This window comes from Loxodonta africana, chromosome 6 (assembly GCF_030014295.1).
Source record: "Loxodonta africana isolate mLoxAfr1 chromosome 6, mLoxAfr1.hap2, whole genome shotgun sequence".
NCBI lineage: Eukaryota > Metazoa > Chordata > Mammalia > Proboscidea > Elephantidae > Loxodonta > Loxodonta africana.
In genome coordinates, this window is record NC_087347.1 from 113,760,643 (window position 1) to 113,786,919 (window position 26,277).

At 41.9% G+C, this 26,277-nt stretch overlaps 2 protein-coding genes across 2 annotated transcripts in view; both read left to right on the top strand.

Moving 5' to 3' along the window:
- The window catches only part of MCM6 (minichromosome maintenance complex component 6), a 36,944-nt gene extending 33,181 nt beyond the window's left edge, over positions 1-3,763 (top strand). Inside the window, exons 16-17 of the mRNA XM_003405858.4 lie at positions 673-812; positions 3,261-3,763. Of these exons, the coding sequence (XP_003405906.2) occupies positions 673-812; positions 3,261-3,377 (257 nt within the window). The 3' untranslated portion in view covers positions 3,378-3,763. The remainder of the gene's footprint in view (positions 1-672; positions 813-3,260) is intronic.
- A 6,594-nt stretch (positions 3,764-10,357) lies between these two features.
- Positions 10,358-26,277, top strand: part of LCT (lactase) — a 48,997-nt gene continuing 33,077 nt past the window's right edge. The window contains exons 1-2 of the mRNA XM_003405859.3: positions 10,358-11,616; positions 23,707-23,786. Coding sequence (XP_003405907.3) covers positions 10,953-11,616; positions 23,707-23,786 — 744 coding nt within the window. The 5' untranslated portion in view covers positions 10,358-10,952. The remainder of the gene's footprint in view (positions 11,617-23,706; positions 23,787-26,277) is intronic.

Sequence of the window (26,277 nt, forward strand, 5' to 3'; positions counted from 1 at the left end):
AGGCAATCATCAGTAAGACTAGAATTTTCCCGTTTTGATTTTGCAGTATTACTGGTGATTGCTAGAATTAAGACTAAGTGGGATTTTCTTTTATTAACACTTTAATTCTGTGACAGTTACTGTAATATCTGGGTCCCAACTTTGCTTGTGAATTTAGACTACCTTGCTATAATAAACTGACTTTTTTTTTTTTTTTTTTTTTGAGGGAACACCCATGGGTTTCTCTTCTCAGTTGACTTGAGTTCCAGAAAGTCTTCCCCTTTCAAAGAGGAAGTTATTTTTAAGACTTTTCCTAGCTGTTGCTTCCTTCCTAATTTATGCTTTCTAGTCTTATTGGCAAACATTCTCATATGTGATGAAGCATAAGAAGATTAAGGAAAGACCTTCATACTTGGAAATCCTGATAGGTTTATGAAACTTGTTTCCTGTAATCTTGACTTTATTAGGTTTTTCTCCTCTTCAGGATAAAGTAAGACATCCTTTAATACAAGTAATATGACAGGTTATTTCAGGATTGAGCTAGAACATTGCAAACCTTATTTCAGCGGATGTGCTTTCTGACAGGTTGATGATTATCTAATCTGTACATTACCTTGTGTGTGCAAACTCCAAGGATTGGCAGTATAATTTGCTAGAAGACTAATCCTTTTAAAATGTATTTTTCTGTTGCAGAAGAGGATGAGTCTGCATTAAAGAGGAGTGAACTTATTAACTGGTACTTGAAGGAAATTGAATCAGAAATAGACTCTGAAGAGGAACTTATAAATAAAAAAAGAATCATAGAGAAAGTCATTCAACGGCTCACATGCTACGTACGTACAGCGCTGCACTTGCTCGAGTTTTAACGAGACAGTTCATGGCTGACATCTGTAGGTTCATTAGTGAACTGTGTCTTGATGTTCATTTACTTTGAATCATTGTGGCCTGTTCAGGATTATAAGTTGTAAAACAAGGGATAATTAAGACCAAATAAATAACCTACTTCCTTTGCTAAAACTAGCAGAATGTAAGTTAAATCTCCAAAGGTAGATATGGAGTTTTAGTATTTGGGTGTTTTAATTACTCTTACACTTTCAGTTTCCTTCTCTCTTTGTCTTACTTCTTCCCAGAACCCCAGCCTTGGTTAAATCTAACTGCCTTTTCTCTATCCATGCACCTAAAGAAAAAGCGTACGACCATGTGCCAAATCTTACTTTTAAATTCATGATCACAGATCTCAAGTGGACAGTTCTTATCGACCTCACATTAGTACTGCCCAGCATTGTTACTTTTCCCTAATCAGGCCATTCTGCCACTCTTAGAGGACTTTTACACACTTGCTGTGTACTTGGAGCCCTGGTGGTACAGTGGTCAAGAGCTTGGCTGCTAACTAAAAGGTCACCGGTTTGAATCCACCAGGCACTCCTGAGAAACCCTGTGGGGCAGTTCTACTCTGTCTTATAGCGTTGCTATGAGTCGGAATCGGCTCAACATCGATGGCTTTGGTTTTTTTGTTTGTTTCTCTGTACTCCCGCCTGCGTCTTCCGTCTCTCTTCCACTGTGCTAGCCTTGTCTCTTAAATCACAGAGAAAGTGGTAGTCCGAAGAGAACTTTCTAGCCCTCTTACCACCAGCCCCTATGCTCTGCCTTCCATCCTATTTAAGACCAACCCCCAACTTGTAAAGGCACCCTATCCCCTATCATCTGCTCAGATACTTTGCTCTGGGGTCATCCCCTCTTCTACATCATCAACTGTCTGCTCTTGACTAGGTAATTCTCATCAGTATAAAAATGTATGGTGCATGGTAACGCTTCTTGGAAACTCTATGGGGCAGTTCTACTCTGTCCTATAGGGTCGTTATGAGTCAGAATCGACTCGACGGCAGTGGTTTTTTTTTTTTTTATGGTAATGTCTCACCTTAAAGGGGCCGGAGGACCCCGACTCCACATTCCCTTTAGCTAGTGCCTCATTTCTATACCTCTCTTTACTGAAAAATTACTGAAAAGACTTGTATATACTTAAACCCTCCGTTTCCTTTCCCACTCCTGGTCAACTCTGTTGAACTCCCTTGGTCAGGGTTTCAAACCACTCCCTACACCTGAACCACTGCTTGTCCAGTCACCATCAAATGACCTTTGATATTGCCAAATCAGTTAGTTGTTCTCTGTACCCAGCCAGTCAGCAGCATGTTTCACAATCGTTTACTCCTTCTAGTGATACTTGGTTCACTTGGCCACTTCTGAGTCACCGTATTTCCAGGGTCTCCTGTCTCGCTGGCTGTTTGTTCTTAGCCTCTTAATGAGTCTTCCTCTTCTCACTTTTTAAGTGGAGTGACTATGCCTATTCCTCAGACCTCTTTGCTGTTAATACTCATTACCTAAGTGACCTCTTTGGTTCTGTGAATGTAAACCCATCTGCTAATGACTCCCACATTTATGTTCCCAACCTTCCCGTCCCCTCTAAATTCCACTTGTATCTAGCCAGCCAGCTGCCTGCTTGTGTACTAGTAGGCATCTCACACTTAAGGTGTTCAGAAGAGTTCTTTTCCCCTCTGGCATTCCCATGTGCTCAGTTGCTGTAGCCCAGACAGTGGGATCATCCCTTCTCCTCACAATTCTCTTCAGCAGCAAGTCCTGTGAACTCTGCCTTCAGTGTGTGTGTCTTCTCACCACCTTCACTCCTTCCACCTGAGCCACATGCTGGACTTCCGCAGGACCCTTTTAACTGCTGCCCCCCTTTGCCCTGGCTCTCTGCCCACAAGTCAGGACATCCGAGGATTTGTTATTGTTGTTTTCTTTTTTTAACTGCTCTGCTCCAAGACTTTCCAGTGCATCTCTTCACCTTTAGAATAACATCCAGTCTCCCTCACATGGCCTGCAGAACCTTACACAGTCCGGCCTTTTCCAGTCTCACTTCATTTCCTCCCACCTCCCCCTGCCCATAGCACCCCAGCCACACTGGCCGTGCCGCTGTTCCTTAGATGCACCGCAAGCAAGGGCTTCAGCACTTGCTATAATGCGCCAGAGAATCTTACTAAAATCATAGTATTCGTTGAGCTTTCTTCTGTCTTAATGTTTCAAAAAAGTGTTTATGGTATGAAAAGGTCAGCATCCTACTGGGAACAGGTTTTAGCAAACTGTTGATAAGTGGCTTTAAGGTGTAAATCTAGGCATTTTGGGAGGGGTGGGTAGCAAACATTCCGAAGCAGGATTGAGTCTGGTGTTCTGGGCATTGTTATTCAGCTGCTGGAGGCCTGAGGACACGTGTTTGTGTTTCACAGGACCATGTTCTCATTGAGCTCACCCAAGCTGGATTGAAAGGCTCCGCAGATGGAAGTGAGAGCTATGAAGAAGATCCCTACTTGGTAGTTAACCCGAACTACTTGCTGGAAGATTGAGGTATTGAAGTAACTGACCCAAGCTGAGAAGCTCTCTGCCACCTGGTCTGGGGCCCGGGAGGAGCTCTGCCAGTGAGAGTGATGCTTCAGGAAAAAGGTTCCTTTTAATAAATAAGAACTGAGTTGATGGTCTGAGGAGTCACATTCCTGCCACATGCTTTCATACCAGCACAGCCTTAAGCACTTTCTTGAGTGTGGTTCTTGTCCAGATGAAGTTGGGACTCGATGTGTAGTTTTGTAACTAAGATCTTTATTTTCCACACGTAGGAAAGTCTGCTCCTTTTATAGTGTGTGGTATCTTATTGGAGAAGTAACTTTTTTTGTTGCCAACTACTGCTCTTTATTCACCAAAATAAAATAACATCTTCTGTACTTGTCTTTTGGATTATTTCATTCAACTCTGATAGGATTGTTGCTTCTAATCAACTTGTGAATGTGAGACTTTCCCTTTTTGTTTTATCCGTGGTGAGGGAATGGAAGTGTGGCCTTGTGATCAGCCTGTAGGAGTAAGTTCCTGTGAGGAGGAGCCCTTATTAGAATTACTTAGTATGAAGACTAAGGGGCCTTGGAGATAACTTCAAGGTTACTTCTAGTTCTTTTTTTTTGTTTTTTTTTTTCTTTTAACGGCAGTTATTAATAACTCCTCTGACTTCTATGTTCTAAGGGTAATTTCTCAGAATTGCTTTCCAACCACTTTTTTAAGAGAAATATGTCATTTTCTATATTACAAGCTGTCCGCAAATTTTAAGGCTTTCCTCCAGGAAAAATTATTACTATTGAGGATACTAACAATTTCTGAAACGTAGCTATGATCAGTGTGTTCATGATGTAGCAGCCCCTGTTGTTGCAGCTTTCAACAACAGGTGGCATTCTGGGGTGTGCAGGGCTGCTAGGGGGTGGGTTTATCCATGTTATGTGAGTTCACAAATAGAAACGTTTCAGGCTCCCCTGGCTCATAAACAGTTGGGGTGGGGATGGATAGAGAAGTTACACAGCAGATGAAGGGTATACGGCTCCTGTCAAAAGTATGTTTCTAAATAACAGGGGTAGCCTTGACTTTGGGATGAGCAAACCTTGGGTACGGGATTAGACTGCCTGTGGGGAGAGGAGGGTGTCAATATAAGACACAGACAAATATCAGGCAGGACATTCAGTGACTGGGCAAGATGAGGACGTCTAAGGAAGATCCAGAAGAGAGCAAGAAAGAGTCCTCTCCCACTTCTGGTAGGAAGAGCTCCCTGCACGACCAACTTGATAAGGAAGGTGGGGTGGGGAGAGAAACAGGAGCTGGAGCTTTAATTGGGCCAAATATTTATCCAGATAAGAACTTTAAACCCAGGAAAGATGAGTTCTTTTAGATTGGAGTATTTGTCCTTTCTTCCTCAATTCTGCCACAAGGGAGAGCAGGGACTCCAGAGCACAGTAGTCATTACTACAAAAAATTTTCTGCATGTTTGAATAAGTGCTTATTTCCACACCCCCTTCCTCCATGTGGTCCTTGTCAGGGAGGTGATGTGCCTACTGGATGATGGAGCATCTTTATGAAGAAAATTAGAAAAGAGTGCTAAAGAAGATAAGGGGATAGACGTGATATGTTCCCTGAAGGTACATGTTTTAAGTTGTCGACTTATCTGTAAAATTTAATTTTCAACCAACTCCCAATAGATGTCCATCCATAAAGAAATGATTACATAAATTGTGACACAGCTATGCTGTGGGACACACACAAAAAATGAGGTAGACCTAGATTTTAAAAATATCTTCAGACCACATATGGAAAAAAAAAATGTACAAATAGCCAAGAAGATTCTGGGGAAAAGAATAATAGGAAGGAGAAGCCTCGTTTTACCAGAAAACAAAAAATGCTATGTTGTTGTCTTGTCCCTTCAAATCAATTCCGACTCATGACAACCCCATGTGTTAGAATAGAACTGCTCCGTAGAGTTTCCTGGCTGTAATCATTAGGGAAGCAGACCTTTCTTTTGCGGTGCTGCTGGGTGGGTTCAAACCACCAATCTTGGTTACCAGCCAAGCGCAAGTCATTTTGCACCACCCAGGGGCCTAAAAAGTACTATAGAGCTATGGAAATAAAAATAGTGTGATATTAGATTAGATTAAAAATCAATCTTTTTTTTTTTAAAAAAAAACATCAGCCAAGCAGTAGAAAACCTAGGAATACCTATGTGAAGTGATAACTTCTATGACTTCAGGGGTAACTTTTAGACTATAAAAATCAGCCCAAAGCTGGTTCCCATGCGATGGAGGCCAAGTATGTCCCCAGTTTCCCGTGCCTCCGTTATTTCCGACACCAGCCGCTTTCCCCACAGCACCCTGGGTTCGATCACTCGTTTGTTGTGATGTCCACAGAATTACCGCACCAGCAATCACAGGTTTAATAAAAAGAATATGAACAGAGAAAGAAATGCACAGGGCACAATCCCAGGTGGGTCCCCAGCCTGAAACTACATGTTAGCTCTTACGTCGCTGGGTCCACGTGCCGTAGCTCATGTTGGCAGGTGCACCCAGATCCAGCTCCTGAACTGCATTACCGCTTCAGTTCTCGGCAGGTGTGTTATGGCTACTGCTGTTGTTGCACACAGGTGCGCTCGTGTGCATTCCGTGGCTTTTCTTGGCCAGCTCTGACTGTTGGCCCTTTGTGACTGATCAAGCTCACAACAGGCAGCCTTGGGACAGCTCCATTCCTGGCCTCACCGCTACCAAGTCTAGCGCGCTCAACCAGCAGCCCTGGGACAGCTCAGCTCCTGGCCCATCCCCAATCCGGCTCTCAACCAGCAGCCTTGGGACAGCTCCGCTTCTAGCCCCGTCACTTTTCTCCCAGCTCATTTCATCAGTACAGCCCTTGGCTCTGTCCTACTCTGCTGCCATCGTCTGGTCCCCCTGTTTGTCTCTTGTTTCTTGCACCGTTGCTGCTGGTCCACAGCTCTAAACATGTTACGGTTCATTCACCCTGGTCTGGAAGGGTTTCCAGCACGGAACTATGTCTTAACGGATGTGCCACCCTCTCAGCTTTCAGCCAAGAAGCCCCCAAAACCTCTGTGTCTTGTCCTGGCCCACTCACCGCTCTGCTGCCACTCCTCTGCCCAGCCCGTTGGCTTCTCCTGGCCGCTGCTCTTTTGCCAGCCACTGCTGACTGCCCTACTTTCTACCGGGTCCGGCCCTCCATCAGTGTTATAGCTCCATATCAGGTGTGGGAGGGTCCTCAGTGCAGGGCCTCTATGTCCCAAATGAAGCACCTATCCTTCCAGCTGTCTTCTAGGAGACCCCAGAACCTGCTTTTCAGCCCTTTATATAGGGCATTTCTTGTCAATTTCAAGGCAGAGGCTCCCTGGCCGGATCAAAGCCCAACCAGTCCTCCATTTTGCAAATCAAAACCAAACACATTGAGGTCCAGTTGATTCTGACTCAAAGCAACCCTATAGGACGAAGTAGAACTGCCCCATAGGGCTTCCAAGGAGTGGCTGGTAGATTTGAACTGCTGATCTTTTGATTAGCAGCCAAGCTCTTAACCACTGCTCCACCAGGGCTCTGAAAATCAATATTAAAAAAAAAGGTTGCCGTCAAGTCGATTGCAACGCATAGCGAGCCTACAGGACAGAGTAGAACTGCCTTCATAAGGTTTCCAAGGAGTGGCTGGTGGATTTAAACCTCTGGTTAGCAGCACCAGCTCACCATAGCTTTTAACCACTGCATGTGCCGCAAGGGTTCCTTAGGCTTCAGTTACCGGGCCAGGCCAGCTTACCCAGGAAATGTCAATTATTTGGGAAATCCCCTCCTGAGTTGTTGTTCCCCACAAACTAGGGGCAAAAAGACCACATAAGGGAACCCATTGCACTGCATTTTGTATATATTTCTATTTCATTTCTGATAAAGGCAGCATTTCAAGAATGGCCTACTCAATAATACATTATAAATTGATTAGCCCTGCCACGCAGTATACTCAAAGTTCAAGATGAGTTAAAGAGCTAAGGATTAAAAATAAAACTATAAGGAAGTAAGTTTAATACAGGAAAATTTTTTGTGACATGCTTTAGTATTCAAAATCTATTAAAAGTTTCTATATGAGTATTGTAGACTCCGAAATTTGCTCTTGAATGTCGAGTAACTAAAGCAAAAGGAAGAAATAATGAAGTAAAAGAGCCGAAAAGAAGATTTCAAAGGGCAGCTCGAGAAGACAGTAAAATATAATGACATATGCAAAGCCCTGGAGTTAGAAAACCAGAAGAGAAGAACATGCTTGTCATTTCTCAAGCTGAAAGAAGTGAAGAAAAAAACCAAGCCTGGAGTTGCAATTTTTGAAAGATTCTATGGGGAAAATATTAAACGATGCAGGAAACCCCGAAGACAACTCATCAGGCATGAAAAGGACTGGTCAGCGGGGGGGAGAGAGATGCCGATGAAGAGTGAGCCAATTAAATTAGGTGGACACTGGAGAGTGTGTTGGCAACTCTTGACTGGAGGGGGGATGGGAAGATAGAGAGAGAGGGAAGATGGCAAAACTGGCATGAAACGAGAGACTGAAAGGGCTGACTCAATAGAGGGAGAGCAAGTGGGAGAAGGGAGTATGATGTATGTAAACCTACATGTGACAGACTGATTGGAATGGTAAATGTTCACCTGAAGCTTAATAAAAATTAATTAAAAAAAAGAAAAAAAGATGGAAGGAATACACAGTCACTATACCTAAAAGAATTATACCTAAAAGAATTGGTAGTCATTCAAGAAGAACAAGGGGATAACTGCGTGGTTTAAAGTCAGGAAAGGTGTGTGTCAGAGTTGTATCCTTTTACCATACTTATTCAATCTATATGTTGAGCAAATAATCCAAGAAGCTTGACTATATGAAGAAGGAAGGAGCATCAGGATTGGAGGAAGACTCATTAACAACCTTAGTTATGCGGATGACACAACCTTGCTTGCTGAAAGTGAAGAGGACTTGAAGCACTGATGAAGATCAAAGACCACAGCCTTCAGGATGGCTTACACCTCAACACAAATAAAAACCCTCACAATTGGACCAATAAACAACATCAGGATAAACGGAAAAAAGATCAAAATTGTCAAGGATTTATTTTTACTTGGATCCAAAGTCGACACCCATGAAAGCAGCAGTCAAGAAATCAAATGATGTATTGCATTGGGCAGATCAGCTGCAAAAGACCTCTTTAAAGTATTAAAAAGTAAAGATGTCACCTTGAAGACTAAGGTGTGCCTGATCCAGGCCACGATGTTTTCAATCACCTCATACGCATGTGAAAGCTGGACAATGAATAAGGAAGACCGAAGGAGAATTGATGCCTTGGAATTGTGTTCGTGAAGAATATTGAATATACCCTAAGACCTAAACCTAGTGCCGTCGAGTCGATTCTGACTCATAGCAACCCTACAGGACAGAGTAGGACTGCCCCATTATACCATGAACTGCTAAAACAATGAACAAATCTGTCTTGGAAGAAGTACAACCAGAATGCTCCTTAGAGGCATGTATGGCGAGACTTCTCACATACTTTGGACATGTTATCTGGAGGGACCAGTCCCTGGAGAAGGACATCATTCTTGGCAAAGTACAGGGTCAGGGAAAAAGAGGAAGACCCTCAACGAGATGGATTGACACAGTCGCTACAACAATGGGCTGAAACATAACGATTTTGAGGATGGTACAGGACTGGGCAGTGTTTTGTTTTTTTGTACATAGGGTCGCTATGAGTTGGAATTAACTCGATGGCACCTAACAACAACATGAGTGTTGTAGAGAAAATGCTGCGGTTGCTTAGGGTAAAATCAAAAGGGATTTATTGAAGCCAAAGTTACATCGCAATGGGAGGCCAGGAAAACTCAGGCTGAAGCTCCCAGACCTCAGGGGGAAAATGCAAGTCACAAGTAATTATAGTGCTGAAGGGGGAGAATAAACTTCCAATTTTTCTCATTGTTTTACAGTAATTAAGGTCAATCAAGGCGGGATTAGCAAAGCACCACCTTTGACATTATTGGTTACATGAGTACATTGATGGTTAAAAGACAAAACTGAATGATATGAGGTCAAGGGAGAGTTCATGATGGTTACAAAGGAATGACATGACAAAACATTTCCAGAAGTGGTCTGTTAAAAGCTACCTTGCTCAGAGCAGCAGTCTCCAGAGGAGATTGAGAACAAAGAGTTTACATGATCTATCACTTTGCCCAGTACTTCAGAAACAGGAGGAGCCTGAGATCAAAAGTTTCCATTAAGTGTACACATCTTTTAGCCTGACCGAAAAGAAACTCATTTCCTTAATGACAGTGGGTTGGTTCCTAGGTAAGGAAGGTAGAATAATGAGAGCGAAAGGTTACCTGGAGCTGCTAGGCAGCAAATGTAAAACCTAGGTGAAAGATTGCATTGAGCTCTCAGGGTTAGTTCAGTCGCTTTACACAGGCAGGTTAGATACCTGTTTTTATTTTCCATCTTGTAATAAGATGAATATAATAAAAATGGATAATTTTCAGAAGAAAAGTCAATGGCCTATTAACATAAAGAGCTTCACCTCTGAGTAATCAGACAAATGAGATGACAATAAGGAGATAATTTTTCCATTCCTCAAAGTGTCACAAATGTGAAAAGCTTTATAATAGGTGTTAGCAAAAGCAGAGAGATTTAGGGACACTTCTGTCTGAAAGTAGGATTTAAATTTGAAGACATTTGTTTTGGATTGAAGACTATTTGGATTTCAGTAAAAAATTTAAACAGTATTCCTGTTGAGCCAGCAATTTAATTTCCAGCAATTTATCTTAAAGAGCTGTGGTAACCCACCTGGACCAAAGGAGAATGAAGAACACCAAGGACACAAGGTAATTACGAGCCCAAGAGACGGAAGGGGCCACATAAACCAGAGACTACATCAGCCTGAGACCAGAAGAACTAGAGGGTGCCCAGCTACAACCAATGACTGCCCTGACGGAACACAACAGAGAACCCCTGAGGGAGCAGGAGAGCGTTGGGATGCAGACCCCAAATTCTCTTAAAAAGACCAGACTTAATGGTCTGACTGAGACTAGAAGGACCCTGGTGGTCATGGCCCCCAGACCTTCTGTTGGCCCAGGACAGGAACCATTCCCAAAGCCAACTCTTCAGGCCGATTGGACTGGACAATGGGTTGGGGAAGGATGCTGGTGAGGAGTGAGCTTCTTGGATCAGGTGGACACTTGAGACTATGTTGGCATCTCCTCCCTGGAGGGGAGATGAAAGGGTAGAGGGGGTTAGAAGCCAGTGAAATGGACACGAAAAGAGAGAGTGGAGGGAGGTAGCGGGCTGTCTCATTAGGGGGAGAGCAATTGGGAGTATGTAGCAAGGTGTATATAAGTTTTTGTGTGAGAGACTGACTTGATTTGTAAACTTTCACTTAAAGCACAATAAAAATTTTTAAAAAATGTAGAGAACTTTTTCTTCAGACATTTCCCAGATTCTTCTTATGGTCTTTACATTTTTAAATATTATATCAGTGAATCACGTACTGATTTCATTATTGTAGATAACCCAGTTAAATATTACCTCAGCTGTTCTTTATAAAGTAAGGTTTCCACATGCCTTTTAGCAGTTCCTTGAAAATGAAGCTGCCTTGGAATTTAGTCTTCATCGTGCTCTTAAGTTCTTCATGCTGGGGGTTTGACTGGGAGTGTGATAGAAATTTCATTTCAGCTGCTGGTCCTCTAACCAATGACTTGCTGCACAACCTGAACAGCCAACTGGGAAACCAGGGCTATGATGTTGCTGCAGGTGACAAGGACATTTATGTTTGTCACCAGTCACTGCCTGCTTTCCTGCCAGAGTACTTTAGCAGTATTCATGCCAGTCAGGTTACCCATTATAAAGTATTTCTGCCATGGGCACAGCTTCTTCCAACAGGAAGCTCCAAGAATCCAGACGAGAAAATAGTGCAGTGCTACCGGAGACTCCTAGAGGCCCTGAAGACCGCACAGCTTCAGCCCATTGTCATCCTGCACAACCAGACACTACCCGCCAGCATTGTCCAGGGAAGCCAAGCCTTTGCTGACCTCTTTGCTGACTATGCCGCATTCGCCTTCCACTCATTTGGGGACCTAGTTGGGATCTGGTTCACTTTTAGTGACCTGAACAAGGCAATAACGGAACTTCCCTATCAGGAATCAAAAGCTTCACGTCTCCAGACTCTCACAGATGCGCACAGAAAAGCCTGTGAGATTTACCACCAAACGTTTGCTTCTCAGGGTAAGTCAGCATTGACCATTATCCTCCTTAGCGCAGGACTCGGCATTTCTTCCCAGTCACCTTCAATACCCCTTGTGTAGCTGTACACGAGCAAGAAATTAACTCTATATTGAAGATTTCCTCATGGAGCTAGGAAAGGGTGGTTTATATCACCCAGCACCCACCATTCCCCTTGAAAAATATCCCTTAGACACCTCTTGCCCAGTCATGTGCCACCTCGTCCTCCTTCCCTTCTACCATCCCGCCTCCCTGACTCTGCCTCTCCACCGTCCTCAGCCTTCCCATTTTCTGTGCAGAGCAATTCATGCCTTCTATTTGCAGCTTACATCCTAGCAGGTGAGACAAATACATAGGAAATACTGGCAGGAAGTAAGGACAGTGTAATTGTAAATGTCCACATTCCTACTTCATGGGTAACTTGAGATTCTGATTCAGTAAGTCTGAGGCACAGCCGGGACACCCATGATTTTAATAAATACCCCCAGATAATAGGTACACCAATTTTGAGAACCATTTTGGACTATACATGCTTTCTTGTGTTTACTATATACTGTACATATCTACCAGCTAAGGACCCCTGGTGGTGCAGTGGTTAAGCAGTCAGCTATTAACCGAAAGGTCAGGCTCGAACCCGCCAGCTGCTTTGCAGGAGAGAGATGTGGCCATCTGCTTTTGTAAAGATTACAGCCTTCGAAACCCTATAGGGCAGTTGCACTCTGTCCTATACGGTTGCTGTGAGTCAGAATTGACTCGATGGCAATAGGGTTGGTTTGGTTTGGTTTGGTTTGATACTCAGCGACCAGGGCAGGAGGACACTGCACATCTTGCAGGGCCACATGGAGGTTGCACTCAGAAACAGGATGAACTAGCGAGGGTGTGGGAGGCAGGCTTTCTTTGTAGTAACAAGAGGATGAGGTGCCCCTTGGTTCCCATGGGAGGATGTGATTGGCTTGTCTGAATAATTTCATCGGTTGGCTGGGAGTTGAGACCCGTTAGGTTGAGGACTGGGTGGAGTGCAGTTGGTTCAGCTGAGGGGGGAATTAACCAGGTGGGGAGCGTTTTCTCCCGGTTAAGGGGCATACCTGGCAAGAGCAGGGGCACTTGCAGTTAGGCCTTTTGGATTTGTGAGGCTCAAAGATGTCAAGGCAGCACGTGTAAATGTAGGCCTTACAATACACCCCCATTAGGATGGCTATAACAAAAAAGACCACAGGATGAACATAAGTTAATGTCACTGAACTGTACATATAAAGAATGTTGAGATGGCAAATGTTTTGTTACATATATACTTTCCACAATGAAAAAAAGCAAAAAGTAAAAAAGAGAGATAATAGTAAGTTGTTGGCAATAGCAATGGCAAAAATGTGGAAAAATTAGAGTCCTCATATATTGCTGGTGGGAATGTAAAATTGTGCACCTGCTTTAGAAAACAGTCTGGCAGTTCCTCAAAAAGTTAAATTTAGTGTTTTTCCACCCCCCCCCCCCAATAACCATCAAAGGTTTTTTTTGTGTGTGTAAACCTTTTCATGAGTTTTCATTGTAGTGGTCTCCTACAATATTTGTCCTTTTGTGATTGGCTTATTTCACTCATCATAAACACTAAACAGACAATAGATAAGGGTAACTTAGGTGAACGGTAAGACAGTACACAGTACTAGGGAAGCCAGTACAACTTGCCCAAGGCAAGGTCATGGAAGCTCCATAGACACATTCAAACTCCCTAAGGGACCGAATTACTAGGCTGAGGGCTGTGGAGACCATGGTCTCAGGGAACATCTAGCTCAATTGGCATAACATAGTTTATAAAGAAAATGTTCTACATTCTACTTTGGGGAGTAGCATCTGCAGTCTTAAAAGCTTGTGAGCAACCATCTAAGATACTCCACTGGTCTCACGCCAAGGGTGAATGAAGAAAACCAAAGACACTAGGGAAAGATTAGTCCAAAGGACTAAAGGACCACAACTACCACAGCCTCCACCAACTGAGTCCAGCACAACTAGATGGTGCCCGGCTACCACCACTGACTGCTCTGACAGGGATCACCATAGAGGATCCCGGGCAGAGCTGGAGAAAAATGTAGAACAAAATTCTAACTCACAAAAAAAGACCAGAGTTACTGGCCTGACAGAGACTGGAGAAACCCTGAGAATATGGCCCCTGGACATCCTTTTAGCTCAGTAATGAAGTCACTCCAGAGGTTCACCCTTCAGCCAAAGATTAGACAGGCCCATAAAACAAAATGAGACTGAAGGTGCACACCAGCCCAGGAGCAAGGACAAGAAGGCAGGAGAGCACAGGAAAGCTGGTAATAGGGAACCCAAGGTCAAGAATGGAGAGTGTTGACATGTCGTGGTATTGGTAACCAATGTCACAAAACAGTACATGTACTAATTGTTTAATGAGAAGCTAGTTCTGTAAACCTTCATCTAAAGTACAATAATAAAAGAAATTAAAAAATAAAAAAAGATTTAAAAAATGGGTAGCTGAAAAAAGTTTAATAATTGTACAATTAAATTTACCCATTAAACGCAAGATTTGTGAAGTTGCACAGAAGAAAAAAAGTTAAACTTAGGCTCCATGTACAGTGAAACCTGTGAGAGCCCAAACTTGGTGAGACTGCCTTGTTTTTCCAGGTCTCTCAAGTTTTCTGCCTTTGACAGGAGTGAAAGGCTGCATTTTGTATTATTCGTTTTAGTGGAAAATATGGGAGTTTTCCTTTCTGACGGGTTTCTGCCTTACACAGTTTTCAGCTTTCTCAGGTTTTACTGCATATGAAATTCTAGAAAAACCAATCAAACCTAGACTAAAAAAAAAAAGAAAAAAAACTAACAGAAAGCAAATCAGTGATTGCCTAAGGCCAGGGGACAGCTTGGAACAGTTGGGAACAGCCTGGAAAGGAGCACAAGGGAATTTTGGGGGTGATGAAAATATTCTATACCTTGATTGTGGTAGTGATTGCATGGGCATTCAAATTTGTCAAAACTCATAGAAATGTTTACTTAAAATGGATGCATTTTATTGATATAAATTTCAATAAACTTGAAATCTTAAAATGAAGGCAAAATAAAGACATTTTCAGACAAAAAAAAAGTTAAACTCAGAGTTGCCATATGACTCAGCAATTCCTTTCCTAGGTGTATACCCAAGAAGAACAAAAACACACGTCCACACAAAAACTTGTACACAAATGTTCATAACTCCGTTATTCGTAATAGTCAAAAAGTAGAAACAACCCAAATGTCCATCAACAGATGAATAGAGAAACAAAATACAGAATATATACAATGGAATGTATTTAACCATAAAAAGGAATGAAGTTCTAATACATGTTAAACATGGGTGAACCTTGAAAATATTATGCTAATTGAAAGAAGATAGACACTAAAGGTTACATATTGTAGGATTCCATTTGTATGAAATGTCCGGAATAGTCAAATCCATGGAGAGAGAAAGCAGATTAGTGGTTGCTGGGGCTGGAGTTTGGGGAAGGAGGAGGTAACAGCTAATGGTTATGAAATTTCTTTTTGGAGTGATGAAAATGTTCTGGAATTAGTTAGTGGTAATGGTTGCACAACCTTGTGAAAAACCACAAGGTATACCCTCTAAAGGGTAAATTTTATAGTAGGTAAATTATATATTTCAATTAAAAATGTTAAAATAAAACATAAGTGAGAGTGTTGAGGGTTCGTTAAAACAAACAAACCCTAAGAGAACTTACATCTACCCATATGTTCCTCCCCATCCCCTCCGGTGCCTTCCAGCACCCCAGGTTACCACTGCGCTCAATATTCGGTTGACCATTCCATGGAGCCCACAATGACTTTATTGGTACAAATCAAACACTTCAGATACAATTTTTTTAATTATAGAAAAAGTGGCATTTTAGCAAACAAAGCACCTTCACCACGTTTTTGGTTATTATTATTATTTTTTTAATACATGAAGGAGCCACTGATTGCCAATTAGAAAATAAAAAATACAATATCCAGTTCTGGGTTTTTTTCTTTGGAATGTTTTTGTCAGGGTATGATTTACATATAGTGAAATGTATAGACCTTAAGTTTATACAAATGCACACATCCATTTAACCCACCCCCTATTGAAGCAGAGAACATTAACCACCCCTCAGAGAATCCCCTGTGCACCTCCTGATTCAATCTCTACCTCTAGAAGCAATCACTGGTCTGATTTCTGTCACCATAAATACAAATGGAATCATCATACAGTATGTACTTTTTTGTGTTTGTCTTCTTTCATTCAGCATCACGTTTGTGAGATTTATTCAGGTGGTTGCATGAATTATAATTCCTTTTTTTTTTTTTTTTTTTTACTTCTGAGTAGTATTCCAATGTATGGATGTACCAGTTACATGTTCGTAAACAGTGTTTGTCTATTATGAAAAAAACTGTTAAGAACATTTGTGTATAAGTTTCGTGTTTTGATTTCTCTTGGATAAATACCTAGGAGTGGAATTGCTGGTATACATCTGTTTAACTTTTTCAAGAAATTTCTAAACAGTATTCCAAAGTAGTTGCACTCCCATCAGTAGTGTATGAGAGTTCCAGTGACCCATGTTCTTGCCAACATTTGGTGTTACCAATTTTTTCTATTTTAGCTGTTCTGGTGGTATCTCATTGTGATTTCCCTTATTTTTAAAATATTATAATTTCTATCACAAATATATGTGTGCTTAAATAATATATTGTTCAATTTTGCTTGCTTTTGAGTACCATAAAAAAGTATCATGCCTTTTATAGTCTTATAGGACTTAACGATTTTTCGTACAAAATTACATTTGTAAGACTTATCTATGTTGTTCAGTACAGGTGCGTGTCACTTAATGTCCACAATACATTACGAAAAACAGGGCATTATGCCATTTGGACATTGCACATATACCACATTACATACAGGCAGTCCCCATACAATCCGCAGTTAAATCCCCATAAAGTCTATTATATTAAAATCTTATGGGAGCCCTCCTGACAAAGGCCGAGAGCTCCGTCCACTGGCAGCCTCCTCAGGAGTGCAGGGTGCAAGGCGGAAAGGTGGCCTTGGGGATTGGATGTGCTGCTGCCCTGAACCCAACCCTGGCTGCCATCACCCTTTTAGTGTGGCCGCTTCCTAATCACGCACAACCACGGCTGCTGCCACCGTCCAGATGGGAGCTGGTGAGCACCTCCGGCCTTTCAGCGTCCCGACCAGCACCCGTGGCAAGAGCAGAGAAGGATCGGCAGGTGCTTCCCTGTACTGGGAGTGAAAGGCTGCACTGTTGGGCAGGTAAATGAAGCCAAGAGGAGGGAGAGGAGGAGACAGAGGAGGAGCAGGTGCTACAAAGATTGGGATGCACCCTGGAACCCCTCTGCTTGTTCACTGTGGTGGTTTGGGGTCTTTAAAACCATTAAGGGGAAATAATAAACAAAAGCAGAGTTGCTCTCCCTTTAAAAAAAAAAAAACAGAAAACCTTATGGGACCACAGATGTATATGTGGTCCCACATTGACCACAGGGATGTTATAAGGCACATGACTGCATAGCTATAATTCATTCTTTTTCACTGCTGTGTAATATTCCACTGTGTGACAAGGCCACGTGTTATTAACCCACTCTCTTGCTAATGGAGATTTGAGCTGTTTTCAAGTTTTTGCTATTATGAAAATTGCTGCTATGAACATTCTTGCATATGCTTCTGTACATGTACAAGAGTTTCTCTTGTATATATTCCAGGGCTTCAAACTGGTTCTTTCTGGTTCGAGCACATGCTGATAACTTGTGTTTCTAACAGGGTCCCAGGAAGTTATACATAAGAATCACCTGGGGATCTTGCTAAAATGTAGATTCTGATTCAGTACATCTAGGTGGAAATGCAAATTCTCAGAAGGGGTTCAAACTGGAAAGAATCAATTCGAAACCCTGTTATATTCACAGGCAATTGCTAGTCATGGGGTATACAGATGTTTAGTTTTGAGAGAGAATATAAATTGTCTTTGCACTGTGGTTAAACCAATTTACATCCACACCAGCAGTGTATAAGAGTCCTTGTCGATCCCTGCAACACGTGCAATTCTTAGAATTCTTTCTTTTTGTCAATCTAGTGGATATCAGGTGGTATTTATGATCCTATTTATCTGATTACTACTCAGGTTGAGTGTGCTTTCATGTGTTTATTATGTGTTTCATGTGTTCATTAGGAAACGCATGTATTTTTTCCTCTGTGAAATGCCTACTATATCTCTTACTCATTTGTCTATTGAGTTGTTTGTTATTTTCTCACTGATTTGTAGGAGTTCTTTGTTTTCAAATCTAATCTGTATTGATTATGTGTGTTAACAATATCTTTTTCCAGTATGTGGCTTGTTTTTCCACCCTATGGAGACTTTGACGAGCAGCAGTTCTAATTTTAATGTGGTCAAATTTATCAATCTTTTCTTTCAGTTGATTTTTCTGATAGCATTTTTTTAAACCATGATATTTTTACAGTTATTTAAATCCATATCTTCTTTCTTTAGAAATCCTAGTTTCCAAGTGTTTCCATCCCCCTCCCTCCCTGTATCTCAAAGTTCTTAGGTAATGGTGCCTCCTCACCACACCCATTCTTTGAAGAGTCATTCTCTGTCATTGAGTGGCAATTATTATTTTTTTTATTCTACTTTAGATGAAGATTTACAGAGCAAATTAGTTTCTCATTGAACAATTAATACACATCTTGTTTTGTAACATTGGTTGCCAACCCCATGACATGTCAATACTCTCCCTTCTCAACCTTGGGTTCACCGTTATCAGCTTTCCTGTCCCCTCCTGCCTTCTAGTCCATTCCCCTGGGCTGGTGTGCCCATTTAGTTTCGGTTTGTTTTATGGGCCTGTCTAATCTTTGGCTGAAGGGTGAACCTCAGGAGTAACTTCAGTACTGAGTTAAAAGGGTGTCTGGAGGCCATACTCACAGGGCTTCTCCAGCCCCTGTCAGACTGGCAAATATTAAGAAGTAAAAGATAATATGCAAAACTGAAAGCCATTGTTGGTTTAAAAGAGGGTTTTTTTCCCCCTTTTTAAACACTTCAAAAAATTAATAGACTATTTTTTAGAATGGTTTTGGATTTAAAGAAAAAATTGAGCAGATGGTACAGAGAGTTCCCATGTATCACTCCTCTGTGCCCAGTCTCCCCTATTATTAGCATCTTACATTAGTATGATACATTTGTCACAATTAATGAACCAATCACTATTCTAAACTAAAGTCCATAGTTTATTCAGATTTCCTTTGTTTTTCTTAATTTCCTTTTCTCTATTCCAGGAGTCCATCCAAGAGATCCGTTACATTTAGTCATCACGTCTCCTCAGGCTCCTCTTGCCTGTGACAATTTCTCAGACTTTCCTTGTTTTTGAGGACATGATAGTTTTAAGCAATACTGGTCAGGTATTTTGTAAGATGCTCCTCTACTGGGATTTTCCTCATGTTCTTCTCATAATTAGACTGGGGTTATGGGTGTGGGTGGGAAGACCACAGAGGTAAAGTGCCGCTCTCATCACATCATATCGAGGGTACATACTATCAACATGGCTTATCACTGTTGATGTTGACCTTGATCACCTGGCTGAGGTAGTGTTTGTCAGGCTTCTCCACTGTAAAGTTACTCTTTTTCCCCTTTCTACACTTTGGAAGGAAATCACTATGTGAAGCCCACACTTAAGGAGTGGAGAGTTATACTCCCTCTGATAAATACTTTTTAAAATTCTTTTCTAATCTTTTTATGTCTGTTGTTATAAACTGCCTATTGCTGCCTTCAGTGTATTGCCACTGGGGAGGATATAAAAGAAGTCAGGAGTCTCCGCAGGAGACGGAGGGGTTGGGACGAAGAGGAGTGGCTGCCCTGTTGATGTGAACAGTAAGAATTGCACACATCACCCTCCATTTGGCCAACACTGGGACACACTCCAGGGTAATATTAGTAATCCTCACCTCACCCCAACCCTGGCAATAGTGGCTTAAAGCAATGATGTTGTCAGTTCAACATTGGGCAGATTACTTTTCTTGAAGCATTTGGGGCAAATAGGAAAGGGCTATTTTGTTGTGGACAACTGCAATGGTCTCTTAGTTTCCTAGTGCTTCTGTGACAGAAATACCACATGTAGGCAGCTTTAAAGAACCAGACATTTATTTTCTCACAGTTCTGGAAGCTGGAAGTCCAAATGAGGGTCTTGGCAGCATCAATTCCTTCCTTGTAAGTAGCACGGGGCATTCCTTTGTTCCTCGCTTGGTTCCTTGGCTTGTAGACAATCTTCACATGGCATCTGTTTTCCCCAGCCTGCGTGTGTCTGTTATGCTCTTTTTAGAAGTGATTAGATTTAGAATCCACCCTACTTGGTTATGATCTACTTAACATAGCAAAGAAAACCCGATTTCCAAACAGAATTACATACACAGGTATAGGGGTTAGGATTCCAGCACATGTTTTGTGGGGGACACAATTCAATCCAGAACAAATGGCTTTTGGAGGAACAACTTCCCTTTGTGTGAAAAGAGAGATGAGCTTACCCCTCCGTGAGGTCTGTGAAACATTCTTTGATACCTGAGAGACTCAGAAATGCCTCTGAGGGCCATGAACTTACCTTAGTGTTATGTGGTGATTTTCCATACATGCTGAATACAGTCAATTCTCTCAGCCAGCAGCAAATGCTGACTTTGAGTTCTATGGACACAGATCCCTATCTTTAGCCATATATACCAAAAATCGTGAGAGAAATTATCTTAAACCAGGGCAATTACCCACCCTCCTTTCAATCCAATAGAAAATATGAACTGCAAACCTACAGCGATACTCCAGTTCTGAGTAATTTGTATTATTTTAAGAAGCATAGTTTGTGCTTACACCGGAAACAGGCTGGGGACCATATTGGAGAAGTTGGTTATTTTGTATGGTATGAGAATTTCTGGAACGTTAGGTACATTTGTTCACTGTTATGATAAAAACGGCTTGCAAAATTCAATAGAAATGATTTGTGGGTTAACTGTGCTTAGGAATGAATTATACCCACTGTCATAGATTGAATTGTGTTCCCCACAAATACCTGTCAACTTGGCTAGGCCGTGATTCCCAAGTATTGTGTGATTGTCCACCATTTTGCCACCTGATGTGATTTTCCTATATGCTGTAAATCCTATCACTATGATATTAATGAGGTAGATCAGCGGCAGTAATATTGATGAGATCCGCAAGATTATATTGTGTCTTAAGTCAATCTCTTTGGAGATGTAAAGGACAGAAGTGAGCATAGAGACAGGGGGACCTCATACCACCAAGAAAGCAGTACCAGGAGCAGAGTGCATCCTTTGGACCCAGGGTTCCTGCACAGAGAAGCTCCTAGTCCAGGGGAAGATTGATGAGAAGGACTTTCCTCCAGAGCTGACAGAGGAAGAAAGCCTTCCCCTGAATTTGGACTTCTAGCCCACTTTACTGGGGAGGGGGGGAATAGATTTCTCTTTGTTAAAGCCATCATCCACTTGTGGTATTTCTGTTATAGCAGCACTAGATAACTAAGACACCCATGTTACATTTCACTGGTCTAGAAAAAAAAAAAAAAGAGATGATACTAAATTGCGCATTTTACAATGTTGAGCCCATTTGTTGTTAAGCACGTTGTTGAGCTGAGAAGATATGTTCTAGTGTGTTGATATGGTGAGAGACTGAATACTGAAAATCTGTGAAGGTGAAATGCATCCACTGGTATATCATTAAATAACCTGGAAAACAACGCTATCTTATCAGAATGGGCACCAAGTGTCTCCGGGTGATGTTCCCTGCCTGGGAAATTTCAAAGTTCCATTATGCTTATTGAAATAAGCTCTTTGTAGTTGGCAGTTGTTCTAGGTGATTTCATTAGCTGGGAATGTCTTCCTCTTGTATAGAATGTGGACAAAAGTGAGGAGTCACTCATACAGTCTTAGAGTTTATGTCTCATGTTCTCGTTTTATTCTGTTTTTGTTTGGTACTTCCAAATCAAAGTCTGAGTACCTTCTACGCACCCAGTCCTAAGCTCAATACTTGCAGGATTAAATTTTGCTCCTGAAGGAATGCACAAGCCAGTGTGGACAAAGATTTATGCACCTCAAACAGCTAGATAACAATACAAAACAACTCAGACATCCTAACTCCACGGCAGTGTTCCTCAACTCTTGGTCTGAAGACCACCACATCCGAATGAAAATGTGCATTCCAGGGCTCACCCTGCTCTGCTGAATGGACTCTCTGAGGGCAGGGCCTGGGAATTGGCATTTTAATCAGCACCACAGGTGATTCTAACACACACAAAAGTTTGAGAATTATGTGATCAAACGTCAAAGGAAGTGGGTACCGGCTGCACCTGTTTGTATTTCCTCTTTTCCTCTCAATGTACAGTACAAGTTGAATTGATGCTTGTACAGTGAATTAGGACTGTGGCACAGCAGCTTCCTGAGAGCTCCCCTGCCTGTCAAAACAAGTGCAAGAAGGAGGAGTTCTCATCTTACACTTTTTACATTGCTGGGAGACTGCGTTTATTCTCCCAAAAAATGTTTACAAGTGTTCTGCATTTCAGAGTCCTGACTTATATGAAACATTCTTGTTTCAAGAGCCAACTTGTTTTCAAAAATCTCTCAGCTGTTTTTAAGAACTATCTGTTGTTGTTGTTGTTAGGTGCTGTCAAGTCCGTTCCGACTCACAGCAACTCTATGTACAACAACACAAAACACTGCCCAGTCCTGCTCCATCCTCACAACCGCTGTTATGCTTCAGTCCACTGTCGCAGCCACTGTGTCAGCCCATCTCGCTGAGGGTCTTCCTCTTTCTCGCTGACCCTCTATTGTACCAAGCATGATTTCTTTCTCCAGGGACTAGTCCCTCCTGATAAAATGTCCAAAGTATGAGAGTCGAAGTGTCAGCATCCTTGCCTCTAAGGAGCATTCTGGCTGTACTTCTTCCAAGACAGATTTATTCATTGTTTTGGCAGTCCATGGTATATTCGATAGTCTTGGACAACACCATAATTCAAAGGTGTCAATTCTTATTCGGTCTTCCTTATTCATCCAGCTTTCGCATGCATATGAGGCGATTGAAAACACCATGACTTAAGTCAGGCACGCCTTATTCCTTAAAGTGACATCTTTGCTTTTTAACACCTTAAAGAGGTCTTTTGCTGCAGATTTGCCCAATGCAATGCATCATTTGATTTCTTGACTGCGGCTTCCATGGCTGCTGATTGTGGATCCAAGTAAAATGAAATCCTTGGCAACTTAATTCTTTTCTCCTTTTATCATGACATTGCTTATTGGTCCAGTTGTGAGGATTTTTGTTTTCTTTATGTCTAGGTGTAATCCATAGTGAAGGCTGTGGTCTTTGACCTTCATTAGCAAGTGCTTCAGGTCCTCTTCACTTTAAGCAAGGAAGGTTGTGTCCTCTGCATATTTCAGGTTGTTAATGAGCCTTCCTCCAGTCCTGACGCCCTGTTCTTCTTCCTATAGTCCAGCTCCTTGGACTATTTGTTCAGCATGCAGATTGAATGAGCGTGGTGAAAGAATACAACTCTGAGGCACACTTTTCCTGACTTTAAACCACCCAGTATCCCTTTGTTCTGTCCAAATGACTGCTTCTTGGTCTATGTACAGGTTCCTCATGAGCACAGGTAAGTGTTCCAGAATTCCCATTCTTCACAATGTTATCTATAATTTATTAGAATCTACACAGTCGAATGCCTTTACATAGTCAAAGAACTATCTATATGGGATCAAATTGATAATAGCAACTCGAAAAATTAGATAGGAACCTTATGGGGCAGTGAATTTATGTTAATGGGGGAGAACAACTCAGGAAGGTAAGAGTGGTTGCACAAACTGGAAGAATGTAATCAGTGTTACTAAATGGTACATGTACAAACTGTTGAATTGGTGCATGTTTTGCTGTGTGTATTCTCAACAAGAACAACAAAATAAAACAAAACTCTTGGCTGGGATAAATTCATGAGTGATTTCTTCAAAGATTCTTTAGAAAGGTTGGTAGGAAATGAGTCTGTCAAGGTAAGAGCCTCCCCCTCACTTGTCTCTCCTCTGGTTGGTTTCAGGTGGAAAGCTTTCTGTAGTTCTTCCAGCTGAAGAGATCGCTGAGCTCCTGCTAGAACCATCCATGACTGCGCTTGCCAAGGTGATGACGGCCACAGGAAATAACAATTGTAACATCTGGGCAGAAACCCTGGTAGCGTAGTGGTTAAGAGCTACAGCTGCTAACCAAAAGGTTAGCAGTTCAAATCCACCGGGTGCTCCTTGGAAACTCTATGGGGCAGTTCTACCCTGTCCTATAGGGTTGCTTTGAGTTAGAATTGACTTGAAGGCAACGAGTTTGGTTTTTTGGTTTGGAACATCTCAGCAGAGCAGCAATTTTAATTTTACAAAAACAAGAGAAGTTTTTTCTGTTGGCTTGACATTTTTATAAATGCTTCTTCCGAATGGTATACATTCTCTAGATTCCTAATTACTTCCAAAAAACAAAATCTCTTTTGTTGTAGTGCCCAGCTCTTGCTGGGCCAAGTGTCTGCTTGCCTACAAGAAGAAGCCAAATGCCTCCATTGCTCTGATTTTTTATTAGAAGGGTCCAGAATTTCAGAATGATATTAGGGTAAAGGCTTTTTAAAATGTGCTCCCTAGAGTACCCATCCTGGTTTCTCTGCCTCTAACTATAACTTTTTAACTACATTTAAAAAAATAAAATGAAAAAAAATCTGAGAATTAAACAGCTCTGGCCCAGTAACGCTGGCTTCTGGGCAGGGTTGAAAGCACCAGAAAACCCCCAGCTGATTTCTGTAGCTTGCAGCACTGAGGTGAGCTGGAGATCCCACACTATAAGGAGGATCCGCATATTCTGAACTTCAAGTTCAGGAATTTAAAATCCAGTCATGATAAGGTTCTGGGAAATCAACTGGAAGACTGACTGGGCCAGGAAGCCACCTAAATTAATTTACAAGGGGCGATAAGGGCTATCAGTGATCTACTTAGGTTCCTCCTGGTAAGTCTACTCAGCAAACCAAAGTGCTGACCAGAAAATTGCTTGTCTAGCAATAGCCTTTGAACTGGTCTCTCTGCCCTAATCTCTGTTATACAATGCTTCTTGATTAATCTTCCAAAAGTACACTTCCCTGAATCGGTATAAATTCCCCAGGGCCTCCCAGAGTGTGGCTGTCCCTTTCTGGCCCCACCTCCTATTATCCCGGTATGTATGCTACTCTGTCTTTCTACTCTCCTGCATTCCCTACCTAATGTCCCTCCCGCCCCTCCTGGCCTTCCTCAAATATTCTAACACAATTCCACCATTTTTGATGCCTCTGTGAATGAGCTCTCCACTGGACCTTGCTTAATAATACTTCCTTGCTCAGCCTCACATGGTCTTTCTCCACTTGGAACCCCATAGCCGTTTGTTCAGCCCAACAGTTCCCAAGCTTTGATCTGTGCAAGAATCACCTGTAGAGCTAATTAAGAACTCAGAGACCAAGGCTGAACATGGAGAGAGGTAGGAGAGTGCTTGGGCCTTCATAGTCGTTCCAAGTTCCCAGCTGAGTCTAATCCCACCAAGGTTTGAGAACCACTGGCTTAGACTTTTCTTACAGCTTTTCTGTCTGCCTTCTGTTAGTGTAATTGGTGTATTCACCTAACACTCCCTATTAAATCACAAACCTCTGTGGATCTTACTCGTGTGTGTGTGTGTGTGTGTGTGGTGGAAATATACACAACAAAACATTTGCCAATTCAACAATTTCTACATTTATAATTCAGTAACATTGATTACATTCTTCATGTTGTGCAACCAATATTACTATCCTTTTCCAAATTGTTCCACCATCGATTAACATAAACTCGGTGCCCCCTGAGTAAAAATTTCCTCACCTTTCCCCCTTGCTTTCTATCCCTGGTAACTACTAATAATCTTTGGTTTCTATGTATTTGCTCATTTCATATAAGTGAGCTCATACAGTATTTGTCCTTTGGCAACTGACACAGCATAGTGTTTTCAGGGCTTATCCATGTTGTGGCATGCATCAGGACTTTATCTTTTTTTTTTTACAGCAGAGTAATAATCCATTGAATGTATGTGCCATATTTTGCTTATCCATTTCTCTGTTGATGGGCATTTCAGTTGTTTCCACATCTTGGCTATTGTGAAAAGTGCTACAATGAACACAGGGGATCTCACTCACCTTTAAATCTGAATTGCCAGCAGCATCCAGCACAGTGACTTTCAAAAGTAGGAACTCAATGACTTTGTGTTGCATTGAATTGACAAACGAAAGCAAGAGTTGAGGTGGGTGAGGAGGGGAATGTTCAAGTTGTACTGCCAGAGTAGAACAAGCGTGTTGAATGTTTATTAAACACTGATGATAACTTGATAAGGACCCAGTGGTAAATCAGCTTTCCAAGGTCCACAGCGCACTTAGTCCTCACCACATGCCATTATCCACAGTCCTCTTCTTGAGGGAGGAGATAGCAATGATCTAACCCTGACAAGAATATAAATGGAGCAGCGAGCCCCCGAGGGAAGCAGCGAGTGAACCGTAGTGATATCTTCATGTGTTTAAATGTTTGAATTTGAAGGTCTTAGCACCTTGGAGAGTAGACAAGAGAGAGAAGATTATTCATGAGCAAGA